The following is a 24682-nucleotide window of genomic DNA, read 5'->3' as shown; positions in this document are numbered from 1 at the left end:
TGCCTAGTCACAGAGTTAACAACACATGCACTTCATAATGTCATGCCAAGACACAGAGGTGTCTAAGAATAGGGATTTGTCATAGCATGAGTGTGTTTATGTGAAAGAGTCTGTGTGTGTGTGTGTGTGTGTGTGTGTGTGTGTGTGTGTGTGTGTGTGTGTGTGTGTGTGTGTGTGTGTGTGTGTGTGTGTGTGTGTGTGTGTGTGTGTGTGTGGAGCAAGGTCGACAAGAAAATTGGTCTTTGTTCATTCAGCAGCATACAGTACATGAGCTATCAAACGCGAGGTATAAGAGACCATATGTATTACTGAAGCTAATAGAAAGTTTCCTGACTGTATCAGCGAAGTTGCTGTAAATTTTATTACAGTTCGATTTCCTGAAAGCTGATTATTTCGGAACAAGTACAGCAAGGGTTACTTGTTTGCATCTGTGATTGCATGTAATCATAACTTAGCCTGAGACAAATACACACAATTTTGAGGCAAGGAGCGACTACTCATGAATTCTGATTTCGTGAAACATTTACAGCCCCAGATGAGTCACATTTATCATTAAACACAAGGAAGTCTAAGGAAGGACTCTCTCCCCTAGTACTTGACCCAGAAACCAAATCTGAGGAAAAAACAAGAAAGTGCGATGTGTAAGGCTTTTTTGAGACAGATTTGTTTGATATATGATGACATGCAAAACTAATTTGTCAAGCTCATGCTGCAGCCTTCAGTCGCCATTTGCAGCATTGGGGTGTTGGTAAATCTTTGAATAGTGTCTATGTCTCAAAAAGAGCTACTGAAATTAAAGTTTAAAGGGATTAATACAGCTAAATGTATGTCTGGTTCAAATAGAGTTACTGAAAGTTGAGTTTTTAAGGGCTTAAATACAGTTAAATTTGTAAGGTGGTTCCACTGTGTCAGGTACAAAAAGGTGTTTTCTCAATGTGATGGTTTGTCAGTTAGACATCTCAGATGTCATTGTAGGTCACACAGAATTATATTTTTATTGAAATTTAATGAAATTTATAGAATATTTTCTGGTACAGGATATAAATCCTCTACACCAGTCTTTCCAACTACAACAAACAAACAATACAACAAAACAATACCACAATATACTTGTTTAACATAACAATCATTTCACAAATATACACAAGTTAGCTTTATAATTAGGCAAAATATCCCTTGTTGACCAGAATTTATCCAAAATATTTTTAAAAGAGTTAACTGAAGGAGCCTGCGCTACATCCTCTGGAAACTTGTTCCATGGTTTTACAGCACGAAATGTGAAAATTTTTTTCTCTTTTCAAAGAAACACTTTAGAGGGGATAATTGTAAGGAGTTCCCTCTTAAATCATAATTATTATTCCAAAATTGGATGACAGGCTTTGCTGTAATATCAACTATTCTGTGAACAAACTTATAGACCTCAGTAATGTCACCTCTATGTCTCCCGTACACTCAAGTAGTTAATTGTAATTTTCCTAACTTCTCCTCATATGACATCTCTTTTAGACCTGGAATTAGTTTAGTAGCTCTTCTCTGAATCTTCTAAATTTTTCTACATATTTTAATTCATAAGGACACCAGACTGAACTTGCAATTCCACAATGAGAACTCACCAAGGATTTATATAATAGTAGAAATATATCCTTGCTTAAATTTAAAAAAAAAAAAAAAAGTTCTTCTAATTATTGCCAGTGTAGAGTTTGCCTTTTTGATTTTTCTCTGAAATGAGCGAGTGGAAATTGAGTGAACTGTCAACCACTACAGCTATATACTTTTCCTCCTCCGCTTGCTGAACCACCAGTTCTCCAACTGAATAATTAACTGTGTTATCATTTGATTTCCCAGTGTGTAAATGTTTACATTTCTCTGGATTTAATTTCAGTAACCACTGATCACACCAATTACTCATGCTACGGTTATTGCTTTTCGTCTTTAGTATATTTGAACAAAAAAGGACATAATTGATAATATATAGTGTCCTATTTAAGTTTTGATTTTTTTTTTTCTTTTTTTTTTCCCCCCCCAGAAGTTGTTTATCTTTTATTTGATACACTACATTTTGGAGACATTGAATTGGTAATGGAAAGAGAAAACTTCCCTGTAATTTACAAAGTGGTAAGAGCTGTCTTGTCATTTCCATTTTTGTGAAAATTCTTGGTCAAGCAGAGACAGCTGTAGGACATTGCAACAGAGTGCCATACAACATTGTTGAAGATTCATTCCTTTTGAATGTTTCTCCATTAGAGTCCAACTTGTGCAGTTTATTGGATCACTGATTTGTCTGGACATAGTGGGCTTCAAACATGTCTCTCTGAAGGTTGGCTGTTACTATCCACATTGCATGTTTCAATAAAAGCCTTCTAATTTCACAATTCACCATTTACCAGACCCTTGATTTAAAAAAAAAAAAAAAAAAAAAAACTCATCACAATCCCTTTATATTAAGGGCATTTGTGGTTGTGATTATCAACGGTTTCTCCCTGAGTGATCATTTTATAAGTAAATATAGCCAAAATCAAAGCACGGCCGCTGTCTTTAACTTATGTATATGGTGATTGTATCAGACGACGTCACTGTTATAAAATCAGGATTTTAGCAGTGCAGAGCAGCAGCTTGGAAATGTCTTGGAAGTGACTGGTGGTTAACATGCAGTCTTAATGGGCTGCATTTCAGTAACTGTTTACTTGTTCCATTGTCTATCAACAGACACAGGAAAACTTGTAAATGGGAACAGCCTTAGTGGGAATTCGGATGTATTAAATTACTTTATATGTGAGCACAGAGAGTAGGAGAGAAGCAAACAGATAAAGGCGGTCCAGCAATATACTAGGCTTTGACCTAATCTGTATATTCTCTGACTTAAACAGCTCAACAGCTCTGCCAGGAGGCAGCACTGCTCGCAGGTCAACAGTTAAACCCTATCACCAAATTTCAAATGATAAGGACCCAGAGCCTCTGCACAGGAATTTACAGCATGTTTTAAACGATCTTTCAGAGGATGAAGGGCTCTTTAAAAGGATGTAGAATAGGTCATAAAATGGATTTGTTTATCAGACTTTAACGACTTACCTTGGCACACGTTATTCGGGATGATGTAGTTTGACTAGATATCAAATAGAGGGTGAATCCTTTTATCAGCCTAACAAGGACAGGCTGTCAAAATAAAAAGAGGTTCCTATCTTTCACACAAATTTGAATAGACGCTAATGTGTGCACACATACTTATACATACACTTCCTTTTCAAACCAAAGTTGAAACCTATCAGTCTCCAGTCCAAAGCCCTTTTTCTTGCATCATATCTCCCTCACACTTTTCAGTTGGTGTCACCCACCTGCTCTGTTAACCCACAATTTGCCAGAGCTGCCAATCAAAACTGTTGGCATGGAGATAACTGCTCCCTTGAGTCAAACAGACATCATCTCATGTATGACAAATTAGGAGGGGAAATGTGTCCCTTTGTTCCCACAGTTTAGTACATTAGTTTAGTATATTTTAAGCTGGGGGGGACATCTTGTCTTTTGGACTAATAAAAGCATATCATGGTCATACTGCTCCTACAGGGCCCTTAGCTCTACCAAGCGTAATCAAGAGACTAAAAAAATGAAAAAGATAGAAGAGAGAGAGAGAGAGGGAATGAAATCCCTCATGTGAAGCCAGGGACCACACATCCATGAAATAAAGGATTCCTTTATGCTCTTACATGCACTATGTACATTTTTAAATAATCCACTTTTAACTAATGGCTTGTAGGCAAAGCGTAGGAGGGTTATGATGATTATTTCCATCCAGTCAATTAGTAGTGATATCTGAAAAACTGTCACTTTGATGAAAAGTGATTTGTACACCCCTGTCTAACTTTGCTGCAGGTATTTCCACCACACTCGTGGATGGACATCACAGTGCTTGTAAAGCACTTAAAATGATTGGATGGCTAGATTAATGTCACTTGTACAGCCTCTTTTTTGAATCATATGCATGTTCTCTTCAGCTGCTCCTTATAAAAATGTGGGACCCACTTTTACAGAATTTTCCACTGCAAAATTTAAAATGTACGGATCTGTTAAACAGGTCTCGGTGGGTTGTCACAGATTTGGGAAATATGGAAAACATACTTATAAATCCTCTAGTCTGTGTTATTAGCCGGGTTTCTTTCACACAGCTTATGGCTGGCCAGGTGACTGGCTTAGATTGATGGCTCTCATGAAATATGGTGTCAGTCAGAACAAACTACATTTTAATGGCGAAACTACACTAATGATACACCTACAGGTGTCGCTAATAGCAAAAACACATCTTGATGCATGGTAAGAAAAACTATACTTTGAGATGATTGGCATGACAATGGGGTGTTGTAATTCAAGGTGAGGTGATACAGTGACGTTACTGAAAAAGTAAAACGCAGTCTTCCATGGAGTAGTGGACTGTTGAAAAAAAATTATTGTTTCTGCTAGCTTGTGGGCTAAATTGTATTGTTATATTTTACAGAGCTTTTAGTTATTGTTTTAGTAGACCCCTCTGATCAGACAAAAGATCTTAAGTAGTGTTTTGTATCACTAGAGTTTTGGGATTTATTGGCCCAAATGTAAAACCCACCCCGACTTTTTCAACACCAGTTTTTGGATAAAGACTTTTTGAAGATAGGCAATTAATTGAATCTGCTGCTGTGAATAGATAAACGCCTATTCTTAGAGTAAAAATAAAAACATGGGCTTGAAGATGCAACAACCAATAATGTATCTGGTTATTGAATGTTTTGGAAAACAGATGAGATTACACTGTATTGCATCATTAGAAAAATAAAATAAATCCTTGACATACGTAGGTAAAAGGCACTTACAGTGCAAGCATAGTACCTAACAGTTTTTCAGTCATACATCAAATAGTTTTTGTCTCTCTTAAATTTGTTTTTGGCTGTAGCCCCTTGGCCTCGCTGACAAGTTAAGTTACACTGACTGATAACACAGATCGGCTGTGTAGGGATTACTGTCGAACATCCTGCTTGAGGCCCCTGGGAACGCCATGCTGTATCATTCTGTCAACAGTCAGTGCTCTGAGAGTGCTCTGCTTTCTGTGCGTTCATGTTTGTGTGTGTGGTACCATATTTCAGACTGCACCGTCCTCTGCCAAAATCAACTCCCTTGCTTCCTCCCTCATCCTTCCTTGCCTTGGAAAACACACCACTATGCAGCCTTGATGAGGTGGGGCTGAACTTTGAGCCCTACCTCATCACCTACATCATCATCCCAGCTCCAAACCTGTCTTTTCAGGACCCAACAATAACCTCCACACCATATAAATCTCCTTGACAGAGTGATGTCTCACCAGTGGCGCTCCGGGTAGTGCCCTGGATATCCAGGGCCACGTGGAAAGTCTGCCTTTTAGTCTAGAAAATTAAGAAAAAAAGCTGTGTTACTGCGGTTTGGGCCAGTGCCACATGGTCCACAAAGCCCCTGTTTCATTGTAAAAGTGGGATTAAGAATTAATTTAACGCACAGGGATATGCTGTCATGTGACAGTGCTGGGGGCTCTACTGTACCTTAATTGATCCAGCTTGTGCTGACAGATAAGTTGAGCTGAGTTGCTCTGGACCAGGGGCTCCATCCACTTCTTACCTCTAAATGAAACAGACTGTTATTCTTTCCAACAGGCAATACAGTAGCTCTGTCCATCATTAAAGCTATGAATCATGTCTCTGCACTTGCCCTGGCTCCCTCAGGGGTGTATCATTGCTTTGCCCTTAATCTGGGCAGATTTCCGTGCTGGGTCCTCTATAGGGTTCTGTTTTTAGCACAATGAACAGCTTGCTCATGTTACTCTACAACTGCAGTGCATACCACAATCTTCCCACATTTGCCATCAAATACTGTGGTTTCAGGTATTTAGTGAAATACAAGTAAATGCACATGCACCCTTCAGCAGTGGTTAAGCTGAACTGAACACAGCATGGCTTTTATGGGGAGAATGTTTAGCTGTTTTTTTTTTTTTAGCCCTGCTAGCTGACATTATCACAGCAATGGAAAGCACCATATCTGGTTTATGTCGATGTTGTGGGATTTTTTTTTTTTCCGATGAGGGGAGAGGCTGTAGTTCCGCTGGTGAGAGAGATAAAAAGAATTCATGCCTCCAAGTTGCTTCATGCTGTTTTGAAGGTCAATTGCTTCTTCAAAATACCCTAATTAAACTGTAGGCCCTAAATATAGGCTACTTGGTTAGAAAATTCGTATATTCTCTTTGATTCTGGTTTGAACTACCATGTCAAAGTCATTTATATGCAGGGTTCTTTCCTCAGCAGTGATGCAATAAGTTGCAAAGCGGTGTGTCAAATCGGGTTCTTCATGCTGAGAAAAAGAGAGCCAAGGAGGAATATCACAAGTCAACCATTTAACATGTAATTACACACGAGCATGTATCAACATGTATGTACTTGTGATAGAAAGACAAGAAATCCAGTCCATTTGTCGGGGAAAGCCACACTTGTGTTCGCTGCCTGGGGAAAAGGTGTATGAGTTGGAATGTGTAGTTTAGTTATGGGATTACTCATGGCAGGAGAAAAAGTTTCCTTTCATCACTCAGACTGCAGAGAGCTGTCGTTTCCTTGCCCTTTGGACAAAGGATGAATGGTCAGTCACAAATGTTGAGAAACAGGCAGGCAGCACAAACAGTACCTGGCGCAAAGAGATTAAATGGACGAGCGCATTTCACACCCGGTGAATGATGTGAAATGCAGCATACGCAGCATGTTAATAATTTGTAGAGATACCCTCGATATCCTCTGCTGCTCTTATTTATTAATGCTGCAACACAATGGCTTGTAGATAACTGAGTTTGAAATCTTTGTATTTGCACGTATAAAATGTATATTTTCTTACTCTGTGTGGTTGTTTGAGTTGAAATATCTTTTCTGTGAACAGCTCTTCTCTGTATCCCTCATTAAAAATGCCATTGCTTTCTTTAGAAAGCTGAGATGCAGATTTGACCCCTCTCAGAGAAGAGGAGTGTTGTTGTAGTAGCACGGCCCCCCTCTTCTCCCCCCCGCCTGTCACTTCAGACAGCCTCTCACTGGAGAGCTCTCTCTCAGATCAGCACTAAACTCTCTCCTTAGTCTGAGGAAGTGTTGGAGGAAGCACTCTCAGCCTAGCAGGCTTTTCTTAGACTCCTAGGTCTCATTGCATATTCATAGCCCCCTCCACAGTCGAGGGTATCAGGTTTAAAAAAAGAAAAAAGAGAAAAAAAAAAAGACAACCAGGCTTTAATTATTTACTTTCACATTGTTAAACTTCTCTTTAAGTATCGAAAAATATATTAAGGTTTGCACATCAATGTGTCATATTTAAAAACATTTCTTTGTCCGAGTAGTCAGTGAAGTATTGCTGCTGACTTTGCCCGCCATCGTAGAGGTCATTTTCCCATGAGCTCAGTTAAACAGTTAAAACACTTTAATGCATCACTCTCCATTGCCTCACCAATAATGCGAAGACACTTACTTCTGTAAGTGGGAAATTGAGAGGCCGAAATTTGTCATCCGATCTGGGAGCAGCAGATGCGTCCTCCTGAGCATTCCATTTTGATGTTATGAAAATTCATTACACTACAAACAGGGTTGCACAGCATCAAGACATTACGCTTTATACTGAGTGAGCAAACTGCATGCATTAAAAACTTTGTTGTAATGAATCGTTGAGAAAAAGTCATTTTCAGTTTTTAATGGGATATACTACAAAATACCAGAATTTGTTACTAATGATAGTCTTTTCTTAAAGAAGAACCTAATCACCATAGTTGCATTAACAAGGTTGTCTTGCGTTGTCAGCTCATAAAATTGGAAAAATGGGAGAAAATGCAAATAAGTTCCTGATTATGTACCTCTGTATAAGTAGGATAAAAGGATAGGCTTTTCACCAGTTTTTCTATACTGCAAAATATCTGTGTTTTGCAATATGAAAACCTTTTTTTTCATATTTTCTTTTTTGTTAGGACTCATTATTTTCAGAGTTTAAGACAAAGCTAACAGTTTCACATTCACTAAGGCCAACTTGAGGTGCTCTTGATGTTACAAAAGCTGGTCGAAGAAAAGAAAATGTTCTCTAGGCTCTTTCAGGCAGGTCAAGGAGAAACGTTACCGTAAAAGCCTTTATTTCGTCGGGTATGATGATTTCAAATTAATACACCTTGATTAATACGCCTTAATTGATATGGTCGACAGATTGATTACACCTGGTATTCTACATTAACTATCCATGTATTGTTTATAAAGAGTACAGGTGTAATTAATCTGTTTTTGCTGTTTCCGCCCTGATGGAGATCCTGTGGGGTCCAAACCTTTAAATCATTATATAACGTGACCTATTAAAGGGTTTTAATATAAATCTTCTCCACCTTCTGCCACAGATTGTCTTAAGAATATTTGCTTTTCTGTGATCTGTTGTTTTGTTTTTTTTTGAGCATTGGTCTGTTGACCGTCCTCTCAGGCCTGCACCTCTTTTTTTCACATAGTATTGATTGTGACCAACCCATAAACACAGTAGACGTGAGCAGTTGGACAGCTTGTCTTTACACTCAAACCTCTTTCTCAGACGACATCACCGGCAAAATTCAAAAGCTGCCATCACACGTGCCCACAAGAATAAAAACAAAAATAATATACCGCAGATTCCTGCGGTTGGATTCGGACAAGAAACCCTGCACCCTTTCCTCCTCTTGATTAATAGCCAATGGGTCTTGCTGAGCAGCCCCGCTCTGCCATAGCTGGGGATTCAGACTGAGAATGAGGCAGTGGCTGACAGTGGTGAGCTATGTGTTGCTCTGCTACACGGGGGTAATGAATCGGTGTGGCTGCAAGGACTGAAGTGTAGACAGCAGGAGGAAGAAAAGTGATCAGTCTTTCAGGGTGAGGTACTAGTCGTCCAGCACGTGGGCCACCGATGGCAGGAGAGAGACAGAGCATGAAATAGAGGGGAAGGGAAAAGGAAGACAAAGAGGTGAGTAGGCGTAAGACAGGAGAAACAGAGAAGGGAGAATTATTGAGAGAAAGGAGCAAGTGGTGGATAGGAGGAGAAAGAGGGTAGAGACAGAGGACGGCTGTGGCATGTGTGGAAAAAGAGGAGGATGGGGGAATGGGTGGGGAGTCACCTAGTCCGTGTTAAGATTCCTGGGGAAATTCGCTCCCTGTTCCCCCACAACAGTCCTGAAACCATCACCGAGGGGGTTCATTATTCTCACTTTACTCCTTAACTAATTATCGTTATCATTATGGGGGATAATTACCATTTCACCGCCTAACACCCATGTAGGCTGCTCAGCTCTGAGTCATACACAAGGTTATCAATAGCTGCTCAACTGCAGTCTCATCTGCCTAATTATATGATCTGGGCTTTATGATAAGTGAAAAGGATGTGAAATCTAGTATTATGACTTGTGAGTACGGGTGAGACGCAGAAAGTCAGTAGAAGGCCCTTAAATAAACCAATGCGTGTGGAGCCTGTTAATTAAAAGCTGTGGCTTTCGCCGGAAAATAAATCAGAGGAAATCCAGGGCTATGAAACAACAGAAAGTCTCTAAAATATCCTGCAAGTTGGTACAGAGCCGAGTACACAGTGAACGTTACACAAAATCCAGTTAGATGTAACTTCAGATCCTCTGTCTTTGATTTCTTTCACTCGCTACCTCTGGTAAGAACATCTTTTTATTTCTTCACTAGGATGTACTTTCAGTTAACCCACACTATTAGCACCAATTCTATCAGTTTATATCACAATATTATTGAAGAGTCACCGCAGTATGCAGTTGTTCAACAGACCTGTATTACAGTCGCTGGCTGTGACTTACGCTAAGCTTAGTGGCCGTGTTTGTCGAGGGGGTTTCTAAATCCCCCTGTGGCATTTTGGGGTTGCAGCTGACGCCTGGATCCTGATGAATGCTCTCTCCATCTGCTGCAGCTCAACACTGGAGCACAAGACTGACCAGGCCTAATCAGCAGGAGAAATCCATTAGACCTACCCTAGTAGGAGTAGTGGAGCTGAGAAGATGTCAGGGGCAGAAAAGAGGGCCTGAGGGCATGGGTACAGGGGGTACAGAAAAGGAGGGGAAAGAAGGTGACACCATGAGTGGCTCACTAAGCGTATGACAGTCAGTTGGGTCAGGCTGGTGGAGTGTGTACCACGGAGGATCTCATGACAGACAAGAGCCGCATTCTCTTTGACCCCAATTACCGGAGGTGATTCCTTCCATCGCATATAGGGTGGCCCCTTCCCAGCCTGTTGTTTTCCCCACAGAGTTGTATGGATGATGGCATGGTTCTGCTGACCTGGATGTGTCTGACCTGTCGTGAAACTGTTAGCAATCAAACTATCAATCTCTCTATACCTTAACACATGTGTTGTATCACTTTGGGTCTCTACAGCAAATGATTACATTCATCTCTGATAACGCTGTCAATTATTTTATTATGATCTAGGATAGTTTAAAAAATAGCGAAGAATGTCATGAGCCCATATAAAATAACAAAAAAGCAATCTCACATTGAACCAGGAATTTTACATAATAAATTACTGCTTCATTAATCATTAATTGTCAAAATTTTTGATTGATTTTCTGCTGATCCACCAATACGTTAATTGACTTATTCACCGACGACCGTATATAATAACCTATTCCTTAAGTGCACTAATTACAACACCATATGCTTAAATAGTCTGCATATACAATTGCAATTACAATTGCCTGTAAACAACCCTTTTTATACTATTCAGAAATATGTAAGCCCTTTTGTTTATTATTTAACAAGCCTTTTTTGATTAACAAAACTGTTAATCAAAAATGCATTATTTAATTTTTTATTTCGTTGTGGCTGTTTTATATCATTTTAAATTTTGAATTAGAGTTTTGATGTGTTGGTGAAGACGTCAACATTGTGGCTGTGGGAAAGTTCAGTATTTTTCACTATTTTCTGGCATTTTTTTAGAATAAACTTATATTCTGCCTCTCAAAGCATCTTTCTTTTATTCTCTCCACAGAGACACTCATGGACTCCACCACAGCCACGGCGGAGTTGGGCTGGACAGTCTACCCTGTGTCAGGGTCGAGTGACAACAGCGTAAGTGACATGCTCTAGTTTCAGTATGCTCGGCTTCTGATAATAAAGGTTTAATTAAATTAGTATTTAAGTAATAATATAATTGCAACTAATTTTAAGGCATTGTCATTGTGACAAAGGTGAGGTGTGCGGTGGCCCTCTTCTTTGTTAGAAGTATAACTAATAAATTTGTTCAGCCCCCTTTTAATAACTTTATTTCTGTTGGTAGCCTGTGTTTTGGTTTCTCACTCTAAGGTCAAAGATCAACTAATGAGCCCACCCGCCCCCCAGAGCGAGCTAAATCATTTCAAACAAAACCTGGAAAAAAATCCAACTGGAAAGGTAGATGGAAATACTTTTAATTTAACAATACGGTATTTGGCCTATAAACTCAAAATCTGCAGATATATGAAGAAGAAAACTGAATTTTTGGGAGCAGATACTACCATATTTTGTTTTTTTGATATTACCATAGTTCCACAAAGACTCATACATTAATACTCCTACATTTGAAAAATTCACTAGCCCCACTTTGTTGCGATTTATCCCTACATAAATGATCCAAGTTTTCTACATTTTAGCCTGATCTGAACTTTCTGATGAATGACAAACACTGTATGAATGAACAATCTTGCTTAAAGTTAAATATGTGGGTTCATATGCCAGGCTGGAAGCTGTGTATTACATGGGCCCTGCTGGTTTTGATGCACAGTATTTCCAAATAGTTTGCCAGGGCTTTGGTTCCTCCTGGCCACATGCAAGCCTGGCCCACTTAAAGCCAGCCAAAACCAGAGTCTCAGTCTCCTTCACTTCTTTCCCCACCACAAGATTTAGACTTCTTAGACTGGGTCCAAAAAAGAGAAAAAATGTTGTCGACTTATTTGCTGGTGCATTTCAAAAAAACCACTGCCGATTTTATTCAATTATTTATGCTCCTGTGGTTTGTATTAAAGATGGTTTGGATTATACTCTATCATGCTGTGTCTTTTTGCCCTAAAAAAGAATCAAAAATGGCAGCACAGCAAGCTGGCCTTCAACAGTTCCATGATACAACTTCAAAGTTGTTCAGCAATAACTTAGGAAAACGTCATCTCTCCCAACCTGAGGGCACGTTGTCTGCTCCCTGCTAATTCATACAATCAATACCAAAGTACAAGGACGCCTGGTTTTCTTTTCTCTCGCCAGCTCTGGATCCAATCTTCACAGGGTGAGCTTATGCACACACGTACCGACTCCAAAGACCGTTTACATGACATCCTCCTTTCATCTTTGCAAAATGTTAGATTCAGCAAAACTTTCGTAATCAGGTTTAATAATAAGTGGAAACTTCAGACATAAAAGTTGAACACTTAAAGAAGAAAGAAATGGCCACTGTTGCAGACTATTTTGTGCTGTAAAAATGCCCGCACTGGCCAAAATGAGGTGAAATTAGGGTCCAAACATCAAACTAAAGACCTCTAAGCTCTTCAAGAATCATTTCTTTTCAAGTAACATGTGGTGTACTGCCTGATTCTGGGGTATTTTTCATTTACAAATCAAATATCTTCGTATTCAATCGTCCAGAAAGGATTATCTATGACAACTTTTGAATGTGTGCACTTATTTTCTGCTTTTGACTTCAGATAATTCCATGCTCCTTTCTGAAAACCTCCACATGCAGTAATGATATATCCCTCTCTTGGAGTGCAATGAAATGCGAACAAGTCCATAAGCCCCTGGGTTTAGTCAGGTATAGGTTGGCCTTATCAGCGTGGGCACTGCAGTTTTATGATGATACGGCTGAGCTTGTCAAAAGCACAGTCCACTGGAAATTGAAGAGTGAGAGCGATGAAGATAGCTTGTCCCTTATGGCTCAGGGGAACAGGTGTGGAAACATAGCTTGCTGTCCCACTCAGTATAACAGTAAGAGGTGCTTTACAGAAGCTATTGTCTTACACACATATATGCATGGCTTCATGGGCTTAGCTGTGGATCAGTAACATCCAGCAGAGCGCCGCACCAGCAGTTGGCTTTCACTACACTGTATGGCTTCATGAAATATATCCTAACTTGACATGTGATACTTTGCGACACAATGGAAACGCAAACAAGTAACAATATGATATTAAGTCAGAAATGTTATGGCAGTTGGTGTTATTCCACTCTTTTATTCAACAGGATATTTGAATAATGCCTATCAAATTATTAGTATAAGAAATTCCTTCAAGTACAGCTATAAAATCAACTCCTTCCGGTAGGTTTTTGAAAGTGATTTGTGTAAAACAATATTACACGTTAGCTTGTGTAAATCAAATTTTATACCCCTCTCTGTGTATGGCTTGGCAGTTCTTCCTTTTAATTATTTGAAGTGACAGCCAATTGTATGTTGTCCCTGAGCCAGACAAGCAAGACATCTTCATTATTCTTCATAGCAATGTCAGAAACATTTAGAATTAGTGCAATATTTACCAAACCAGAGTTTATCCCGGGGCAGTTTATGGAAGTTTACTGTCTTCAGACTAATGTTCTGAGATTCTGGCAGTAAAACACACATATCATATGCAGCAGTCCACCCACACATGCAAACTGGTGCAGTCAGTAAAGTTGGACTATCATGTTGGCATGTGATTCAACTTTGTGAAGACGTAACCCCAAGTGCACACATACACAGAGCACACAGTAATGATGTAACAATGTTAATATGTATAAATATCTGCCAAAATTACAAACAAGTTTACATTTTCGTTTTACTTATATTTACCAACAGAATATACTGAAAAAGGGTAGTGTTTTTAAAGGTGCTATATGTACGTTTTCTCTGCTGCCTAGTTTCTTGCCAGGAGTGGGTGGTTGTGATGATCACTTGCCAAGAGCTTCAGCCATCGTTTTCTTTACAAGACAAGAGGTTATAATACACCCTCTGAGCAGTCCTACTTCTTCAGGGCGGCCTGGACGCTACAGTGACTTGCCATTGGAAAGTGATGAGACGGGGTGGCCGGGCTGGGGTTAGCTGGTTAGCATGCTAACTTCAGTAGAAGAATAGAATTGATAGAAATAGGAGCAAAACAAGAGTTAACACTGGCGTTTCTTTCCACCACTGGAGATAGCTCTTGGCGAGTAAACGAATGACGTTTGATATTGAACTCGCAACACTTCCTCTAGACTGGAAGCAGCTGCTAATAATAGAGTTGGCTATGTAGTGATAGCAAAAACTTACATATAGCTCCTTTAAGTGGAAGAGACTACTACTGATGCTCATTGCTTCTTATTCAAACTTGTATGGCAAAGAAACTTGTGTGGCTCTTTCAACATCAGTCTATGTAAACTTACCCGGAGATCTTGACCCACTGAGAATCTGCTATGTGACATTGAGCTAATGTATAGTTGGCTAGCAGAGCAGGGTTAAGTGGTCAGTGTTTTCTTCTCAAGTGGAGCTGAGAGATGTGCGAACATCAGGTCAGGCCTCCTGACCCGCTCACTGCTATGCTGAAGTACTGACAACAGCAGCCATTTAGAAATAGACTTCTGGCTGCAGGGAACACACAGAGCTACTGTGGAAGGAAAACTGAGGTCTCCTGCATAGGCGGAGAACGTAATGAAGTGCTGTGTGTGGGTTAGGTTATCATTATGGATGTGTCATAATGTGCTGTACAAGGATATCTCTAGTGTCACATCGGGACACACCACAGCAGAGTTTTGCAGGAAGGCAGTGTACAGTGCATGTAGCAAAATGTTTGTGAGACAAATCAGTTCCATATGATTTATCAAAGATACTCCATGTTGTTATAGAATTCCTTTGGAATAAGATTGAGTTTGTTTACATATATGTGCGGGCATGTGTGGCAGACCAGAGTGGCATACTTTTTTCACATAGCTTTTCTTTTACATTTCAAGTAATTTGCTGAACTTATTTCACTGTATTGGACTCAATGGGATTCAAAGTGACCACTAATTTGCAACTGAAGTCTGTGAAATTATGTTTTAGGAATTATGGAAAGAAATATGAAAACATAATCCACATGTAACTTTGTGGATGGGGGTAAAAGTTGGAATTGTTCTTGTAGTTTCACATGTTGTGCATTAGTAGTGGACAGTGGTAATTGGAGTTGACTGCAGCAGACAGTTCTACTTAAGTCTGTGAATGTGTGTCTGGGTCTCTCCACTCTGTGAAGCCCGGACTCCTGCATGATTTGTCTCCCATGGCCTCTCTCGTAGTAACTGAATGCAGAGAGTGGGTGTCATTTGTCCTCTGTCTCTTCTAGGGAAGGCACTCCTGCTCTGACAGATTTCCCACAACTGCAAATGGGACGACTTTGCCCCGGGAGTTTTCTGCTGGGTCTCTCTCCCTGCTTTTGTGTGAATAATTTATTTACCTCTGTCAGTGATAGAGTGGTCATACGTAATGTGGCTGTGGATTGTGAAGCTAGTTCAGGTTAATTCAAACACTGTAATGACAAGAGGTGATAAATACACAGCTCATGTTATGTCAAAACAATGAAACCGTTAAATCTTTGTTCTGACGGTGCATTCATACTGCGACTTGACCGATGTGTCACTTTATTCTGACCAGCTGTAGGTTGTAGGACAGGCTTTTTCCTACTGTAGATGTCTTGTGCAGCTATATCCTTATGTATAACTTATTTATACAAGTTGTGTTAATGCTGGTTTGTCATCCCCTTTCATGAAGTAACCTACTTTTGGTCAAAAAGGCAGTAATAAAATAAAAAAAAAAAAAGCTATAAATCACATCTTAAATTATAGTTGGCCCCGGTGATGGGTGCAGTAATTGATGTAGTCCCTTGTTTTGGGGTTTATTCTTCCTTTAGTCTTCCAAATAAAAGTTTTACGGTCCTTCAAACAGCTTTGAATGACTGTAATGACCATCAACAGCTCTTCCACTTGCACTTGCCAGACAGATCTATTTATCAGATTTCTGACTGGTTTTCGAGGACTAGTGTCCATGAGTGTGGCTGTGGTCAACTTTTTGCAGCCAACAAACTTGTTAACTGTCTGTGCATTGGCACAAAGGTTTCGTGGTTGCACAAATGTACAAAACAATTGAATATTCTGACATCTTGATTGTGTTGCTTGCAGTAACAATTCGGACAGCATAGTAGTCCCGAGCAATATAACGAGTGACACATCAACAACCGTGAGTCTCTTTGCAGACTGCTCATGCTTGCCTGAGTGTCCTTAAAATGAAACATTAGACTATTATCAAGGTTTCTTCCACTGTTTTTAATTAAAGATTGACAGTTGGAAGTTGTCGATTTTATATTTTGAGTCAATGGGACTGCTGTTAATCCATTTAAGGCTATGACTGTAATTAAGGTCTATATACAAACAATTGATGTATTTGTCCTTGAGCACTTCTGTTCTCACTCACTGTGAACCAGTTTGAATTAAAATGTTAGTTAAATGGACATCATGTAAATAGAAAAACAGCAGTAGTGTACAGTAGCTCCTGCATAATGTGTGCTTACGGAGGAGTTTAGTAATTAGTTGCTACAAGGAGGTCCAAAGAGGTATGAGACCCTGGACTAATGTTATCGTTTAGGTCGGTGAAGGAAGCAAGGAGCTCACTTTGTTGAATGTGTCAGCTGTGGGGGTAACTCTAGTCTATAATTCAGCCTTGACAATGTGTTCCGCTTGGCTTTACAGATAAAGCAGAAACCGACTGTCATAGAGACATATAGATTGCAGGTCAGCTGAACTTTTCTCTCTCTCTCTCTCTCTCTCTCTCAAGTGGCAGAGGAGATATTGATCCTCAGCCTCATTTTCACTGAGCATCACTGAACTGTAACAACTCATATAACTCCAGAGGAAGAGAGGAGCAGCTGATACATAGTAGTCTCTACTAACCTAGCCATAGTCTAACCACCACAACCTACATTTACTTCAGACAGGTTTTCTGTGCAGGGCATTTGTCTCTCAATATTGCTGCTCTAGCATTAAATTAGAGGCTCTTCAGCTCACTAGCTGGTGAACTCAAGGCCGGTGTGCAAAAGTAGTTTTATTAACAAAGTAGAGAGGGCATGAAAACTGTTGAAACAGTAGAAAATCGTTTTAATGGGCAGAAATTTGTTTTGGGAACAGTATAAGGGCAGTTGCATGTAAGTCTAATATGCTTTACCTAAACAGCAGGTCTGCACTTTTGTCAGACATTTTCAGCGTACACTGAACAGAAATCTGTTCTTTACTACTATTATTTTTTTGTATAAAATGGGAATAATTGACAAGGCCATACATTTTAAAACTGACTTTTTGGTATCATTCATGCGACACTCATTTTTGCTAATATAACAGAATTGCTTCGGGTCTGTTGACAGTTCATGGAAAATGACTTACACAATGTACTTGAAGCATCAATATCACATGCATGATTCCTAGTGTTTGTTTCAGTCTGCTTTTAATACCAGATGGACAACGCACAGTAGGTTAAACCCAACACTAAAAATGATTTACCAACACTGTTAAACCCAGAATTAATAGACTCTGGACCGAGACGAGAGCAATTAAAACATAGAACAGTGTGCTTTTGTTTGCAGTCAGCCGTGCGTTCTGTTTCACACCATTGTTTTTTCATCGTAAGGGTACTTTTTTGTGTGTGGTTTTTCTCAGAGGAAGGAAGCACGTCCAGTGTACCGTGAAAAACTCTTTGCTTGCTGTTTACCTTGAAGTGTTATAGTCTTACATCTAATAATGTTGAGAAATACTCAAAATATTTCACAAATTCAAATGAGCTCTTGATAATATTTGTTATGCCTTTGGTTATGAAGAAAAAGACTTTGATCGTTCTGGTCTTAAACATGTATTTATTTTATGTTCTAGTAATGCACTATTCAATGCACTTAGCCCCTATAGGCTGTTGACTTCCACACTCAGAACCAGAAAAACAACGTTTTGACAAACATAACAGGATCTCGCTAGAATAAGCTGGAGTTTTTGTTTCCATCGTCATCTGAGGCCAGTTCATCCCCTCTAACTAATCCATCTTGACATCCACCACCAGCGTTACCTCCACCTTCTGCACTTAAAACACATGACCACCCTTTTGCAGCACTCTCAGTAAAGAGCCAGGGGAAAAAGCTGTGAAAATGAAGACGTTTCTTCTAATTTCACACTCTGCGCTTGATCGTTAGGCTCTTATTATGCCCCATTTGCTTCCCTCCAGTGGCTGTGATGAAAGAAGGCCAAAGAGGCCACGACAGGACAAAAAGGGTCCCTCCATCAAAACACATTTTGTTTGGGGTCTTTTTTAGCCCGGCTCAACCCTTCCCCCCACATCACTGCCAACGCTTTCCCCTGCAGTTTCCCCTGTCTGCATCCCTCATTAGCAGCAACCCCCACCTGTCTCCCCATTCATTTTTATTAAACTGCGATTGTCCAACGCTTTGTGTCCAGTAGAAGCAGACTGTCCGCCCTTGTTTAATTGGCCCACAGCCTCCCCACTGCCCCTCAACAAGTGGGAAGGTCAATGGCTGCTCCTGACCTGGGATGATGATGTCTGCTAGTATGGGCCAAAAGACAGATGTATCCTTAAACCATACCACCAAGAACTGGTAGCTTGTATAATCATGCAGCCACAATTGCTTTATTTGTATGCTTTTAAAGCTATTAAATAAAAAAATGGACTACAGTGCATCCCTTTGGTGTGTTTTGACATACAGTATACTTTGGTGTTCTGTATGATAAAATTTTTGGTTTAAAAAAACTCAGCTGGCAGCATTTCCATCATAACTTGTTGCTGATTAAATATAAAAAAGTGTTTTTGTAAGTTGATTTACATTATAATTACTTAAACATGTTTAGATAGTTAAGAGGAGCTGGGCAAATGCCATATCAAGTCAATGAATCTGAACTCTTAAAACAAATCTGTTTTGTCAAAAAAAAATCTGCTTGACACTTATTGTTTTATGTACACATACTTATTTACAATTCAATGTCAACAGATTTTATTTTTTGGAAACTTCAGTTTTACTCATTAGGTGAGTTTAGAAAGAAATTATGTCTAAGAGTCAGAAAAACAAAATTGTATTTTTTTTTTATGTTAAAGTGCATCCTCTTTTCTCTCATAATTGTTATTTTTGGCTGCACATCAGTCTTTTCTGTTTAGATTGGCTCTTGTGATGGTTTAGGTTTGGGTCAAACCAAGCATCACACTAGCAGTGATTAAGTAGGACAAAGGAATTAAGAACTAAAGCTGTTTTAATTAGTCAGACGCAGTTTGATAGAATGCTGGTTTGGAACAAGAGGGGTGACTTTCTTCTCCCAACCCGTCAAAATCTGTCAAAATCCTCACTAAGTGGGCTCTAATTTGAGAAATTATATCAGCTGTGAAATGATGAGTGAAGGGGGGAGGTAGACTTGTAGAAGTAGTAGAGGGTGCAGCTGATGCAAAGTGGCTCTTGGGGGTTGAGAACAGGATTTTTCCTTGGCTGAGATGCCAAGGTCAAGGTCATGACCTGCTCAGTGGTTAGAGCGCGTGGTGTTTAAAGCGAGTTTGATCCAAGGCCAAGGGGGAGGAATCCACAGAGGCTGCATCTGGATTCTGTACAGTCAGAGCGAGTTCTTAAATTGGTGTGCAGTATGTGAACTTTGAAGTAGAACAGCATACACAGAAAACCTGGAGTGAAATTTTCCCCTTGCTTATTCTTTATATGATTACTTGTGTAATGTCATTATGTCAGTTGACTTTGATTGTGGAAAATTCATGTCATGTTCCCCTCTGTTTCACTGTAGTGAAATGAGCTTTCACTACAATGTCAATAACCCGTTACAGTATGCACTATGAATGTGTCATATTAAGATACAATAAAAAAGTAGGACACGCTATCACATAAACCAGAGCCTCTCCGCACTGTTCAAGTGACTCAATGTCATGTCTCGAGTTTCTATTAAAGCATTATAGCATGTGAATGGTTTTTTTAATGAGAGGATAGGAAAAGAGAGAGTAAACATCAAAGCTGTATGCCTCTACAAAGCAGGGTTTATGTTTTTTAACATCCCAAAATGCAAATAATTTTCCCTAAATTAGTTTTTTTAGAAATAGATACTAATACTCAAAATGAAAAATACAGTTAACCATTATTTGCCACTTCACATTTTTGACAAAATCGAAAAAAGGCGAACTGATTGATGGTATAAGCCACATAGGCGCTTAAGTAACAGCTTTATAATGCCCACCTCCCTTTGTTGGATTTACTTGTCAGAGTAAGCAATGTACAAAGTGCCAGGTACCTGATGACATCCAGCTCATATCCTGTCCTTAGAATTTCCTAAAACTGGAGCTCAGCAGCTCTTTTCATAGATTAAAGGATGCACCTCTTGGATATCTGAAAGTCATTCAACACATAAATCCCACAGTGTTGTTTCTTACTAAAATAAGTTAATCCTCTGACTATTAATTTTATGTAAAGCAACTTTCTTTACTTAACTGAATTTATTGGAGTAAATGATAGGAACCGGCACTTAATTGAATTAATCCATTTTTTTTTTTTTTTTTGACAAAATTCTTTATTTAATTCAATCTCCTTTAGTGAGATGGAAAAATGTTAACTCGCTGTTCATGTCTGTTCTTGGCCAACAGTGGGAGGAGGTGAGTGGTTATGATGAAAATATGAACACCATCCGGACGTACCAGGTCTGCAATGTCTTTGACAACAATCAGAACAACTGGGTACGGACAAAGTACATCCGGCGTCGTGGCGCGCAGCGGATACATGTGGAGATGAAGTTTTCAGTGAGGGACTGCAGTAGCATCCCCAACGTACCGGGCTCCTGTAAAGAGACGTTTAACCTGTATTACTATGAATCTGATGCTGACACAGCCACTAGAACCTCACCAGCTTGGATGGAAAACCCCTGGATCAAGGTGGACACAATTGCAGCAGATGAGAGCTTCTCCCAGGTGGACCTAGGAGGCAGAGTGATGAAGATCAACACTGAGATTCGGAGCTTTGGCCCTGTGTCACGAAATGGCTTCTACCTGGCATTCCAGGACTACGGCGGCTGCATGTCGCTCATCGCTGTTCGTGTCTTCTACCGGAAGTGTCCTCGTATCATCACTAATGGGGCATTGTTCCAGGAGACACTCTCAGGGGCAGAGAGCACCTCTCTTGTTGCTGCAAGAGGTGTTTGTATTCCTAATGCAGAGGAGGTGGATGTGCCCATTAAACTGTACTGCAATGGAGATGGAGAATGGATGGTACCCATTGGGCGCTGTATGTGCAAGGCTGGGAACGAGGCTGTGGAGAATGGGACTGTTTGTCGAGGTATGTTTTGCTCTTATTATGTTTTGCTTCATATCTGCTAAGCCTAATGAATTAGTCTGTCATCATCACAGAGTAATCCATCCAGTAGGATACGAGGATACAATCCATACAATGTTTATGTCTGATAGTGCACTCGCCATTTTAAGCTGTTCCAAGGATCTGTTCAAGCCCATTTGGTTGATGGTATAAAATAGTGAACATGATGGAAAGTATAAATAAGTTGTGACTACAGAACATATTTAGTTTAGTTCCTTTGAGCTGTTCTGGACCTTGTGGCACATCTACAGCTGAACCTCCAGTCTATTACAAAAAGATTAAACAGTGATGTCTTTATCTGGATGTAAAAAAACTGCATTAAATGCACTTTTGGTACTTGAGTTTGCCATCACATTAGGTGTTGGGTCATTTATTTGAAATACATTTTAATGTTTTTTTTTTATCAAGACACAACATCAGAAAAGCACCTCTCTGTGTATATTTAACAGAACTCACGCTTAACAGGAATTCAAAGCAAATACCAACTGTGATTTTGATACTGTAAAATTTCGTTGCTAATGTCAAGGGTCTCCGAAAGGGGGCTCAAGAGCACGAATCAGGAGACAGATGTAAAAGTAAAGTCTTTACTTAGAAATACAAGAACATGGATACAAAAAATCCAAACAAGCAAACAAAGTACAAAGGGTCAGGCTGAGTCAAAATCCAAAAAAACAAAAAAAACATAGGCAAGGTCAAAAACACATCAGGATCAAAACAGGCAGGCAAAGAACAGAGCGCTTGAAAACTAAGGCACATGGCACAAAGAATGTCTGGCATAAAAAAAAAACATGACAGCTAATCTTTTGTTGGTAGATTGCTTCCTTCCATTAAGAGGACAAAGAGGATATTTTTCAAAATTGCCTGCATTTTCCTATCAATTGGAACCCCTCACAGGAAAATCGATTTGGCTTTTCAAAACATCAATGTATCCAACATTTACCTGTGCCATGCCCTATCCACTCTCTGGCAGGTGGTATTTGGTCAGCATGCTTAGAGATCTTGATCATTTGAAACAGCATCACAGTGTGTAGCCTGCAGACTGGAGCCATGCTGCTCCAACCGAGCACAACAAACCACCTGTGTTTCAGATCGGTGTGTTGCTGCCTCTCTTATGTGCGCCTCTAATTGCAACACATCCCCCAGTGTCTGTGTTCTGGGAGGGGAAACGTGATGGGTGCGGCCTCACAAACACTGCCAAACCTGTTCAATGACTACTAATGAGGACAGGCACCAGCTCCTCCTTAAGGAATACAGACCAATAAGAGGCACGTGATGATAGCTACCCTGCTGTAGTAAGCCACTCTGAATCCACATCCACGCATAATTACACAAATCTGCTTGTTCTTTGACCTACATGTAATTCACTGCATGTGGTGGATTGGAACATCTAAGGGGTGTCCTCAGTCATGGTGTTTTTTGTGCTAAACGGGATTATACAATTAAATACTGTCCTCTCAACAGGGAAAGCGTGATGATCCATTTCGTATCCTTGCAGCACTGGGCATGAGACTTTTTGGCGGAAAAAATGTTTTTCAACTTCAATTTTTGACCACACTCCTGTTTATTTCTCCTTACCTGCAGAACGCTGGCGTTGTTACCCAAGGGCCACTAGAAGTAAAGCTTCATTGACCACATACTCTCTTTTTCATCAGCTCTACTGCAGCATTGAGAGTTATAGATTCGACCACTGCAGAGCTTATAGACAGACTGTAGTAGATCCTGACAGAAGCACATGTACTCTGCGCGTACAAAGGTTTGGACCATTCTCTCTGTCACTCTGTCCTCCATGATCATATGATGGAGTCACTAAATATTAAAGCTTTATGAGAAGGGTGCATTATCTGAGAGTGCAGCAGTGGAATGCAGCAAAATGCTATGCACAGAGATGGATTTTATGGCTCCATACAAAAATTATGAGCCTCACTGCAAATAACGGGGAAGTGCTGATTTTACCAAGAAAGAAAAAAAAAGACAAAACAATTACAGTTAAAAAGGATATTATTCTATGGTCCCTGTATTGCTCAGAAGCTCTTTCTGATGGAAAGCTGTCACCAGTTGGTCTGCTCTCTAGTCATCTTCCTAAACAGTGAAAGCTGATATCAGTGCTCAAAACTGCGGTCAGCCAACGCCTTTCAACTGCCAGAAGTTGGATAATGAATTGATCCATGAAAGATGCGCCCTTGCCTGCAGATATTATGGGGTAATGAATTGATTTGTGAGAGTTGCCCTCTGAGGGTTTGTAAGATATCCCCTTTCATAGCTGGATTATGGAACCACAGAGACAGCATAAAGCAGCCAAGATTAAAGAGACTATTTGTACTGTAATAGTAATAACACAATCAATACTCTGTTCCAACATCTCCGCAACTAAACGTGTAATTACGCATGTAACAATTAAATCCTTGGCAGAGATCCAAGCAAATAATTATGCTATCATGGAATCTGTCAAAATATTGACAGTAGAAGGGGGTGCTTACATCAAATTGCTGAGGCCTTTTTCTCCGCGATTGTCTTCCAAGTGAGATTAAGTTTCCTTTCTGAGAAGTGCTGGGATTGAAGGAACCACACCAGGGCCTTTCAGCAGAGACGGCCCTGAAAAGACAGATCTGATTTCCCTTCAGAGCCTTGAGGAGATGTGTCTCTGCACCACAGAGACACATAAGGTCCTGTTGGCCTTTGCTGTTCAATTCAGAAGAAAAAGCATTCTCTTCACTGGGGCACAATGAGAGCCATGTTCATGGGTGGAATTGGAAACTCCCTTAACAGTGTTCATGTCTGTTTTTCACTGTAATCTGGTCATCTAACTCCATGCTATTGTAAATTCAAGGGTCTCGACTGTGGGAGTGTGGCTCGTGTTCTGAGGCAGTGAAGATTCAGATGGAGACAATCTGTCACAGAGATAACAACAACTTGAGTCATGTCTTGGTTATGTTTTTGTTAATGAATGTATTTGAGAAAAAAGAGAGAAAAAAACCCATCATAAAACAAGCAGCTTAGTTTGTGTGGCCCTGTGGCCCAGATTTGTAGGGAGAAGAGTCAACACATAACATCCCACAGCGTGACAGTGGATAAAAACAGTGCAACTGTTACATATTCTGCATGCTTTTCCACTTGTGTAGTGAAAATAATGGTGTGAAAAATTGTTTTGATGGCGATACCAATTACGTTGCCTGAGAAAGAGAAATTCTTAGTTCTTAGAGAGTGGGATGAAATGAGAGACATTTAAGTATATCACATAAACATAAACTCTGCATTTTGCATACAGTATTTTTCCATTGATATTCACATTTTTCATATAACAGTCCATAACTCAATTTTGTG

The 24682-nt window shown here is 39.8% G+C and overlaps 1 protein-coding gene across 3 annotated transcripts in view; it reads left to right on the top strand.

Moving 5' to 3' along the window:
- The window catches only part of ephb2b (eph receptor B2b), a 117685-nt gene that overhangs the window by 35183 nt on the left and 57820 nt on the right, over positions 1-24682 (top strand). For all 3 annotated transcript variants that reach the window (XM_040115513.1, XM_040115512.1, XM_040115514.1), the window contains exons 2-3: positions 11014-11093; positions 20641-21325. In XM_040115513.1, the coding sequence (XP_039971447.1) occupies positions 11014-11093; positions 20641-21325 (765 nt within the window). The remainder of the gene's footprint in view (positions 1-11013; positions 11094-20640; positions 21326-24682) is intronic.

The sequence above is a fragment of the Xiphias gladius genome, chromosome 21 (assembly GCF_016859285.1).
Source record: "Xiphias gladius isolate SHS-SW01 ecotype Sanya breed wild chromosome 21, ASM1685928v1, whole genome shotgun sequence".
Classification (NCBI taxonomy): Eukaryota; Metazoa; Chordata; class Actinopteri; order Istiophoriformes; family Xiphiidae; genus Xiphias; species Xiphias gladius.
The sequence above is the reverse complement of the archived record's forward strand: the minus strand, read 5'-3'. Positions and strand labels throughout refer to the sequence as shown.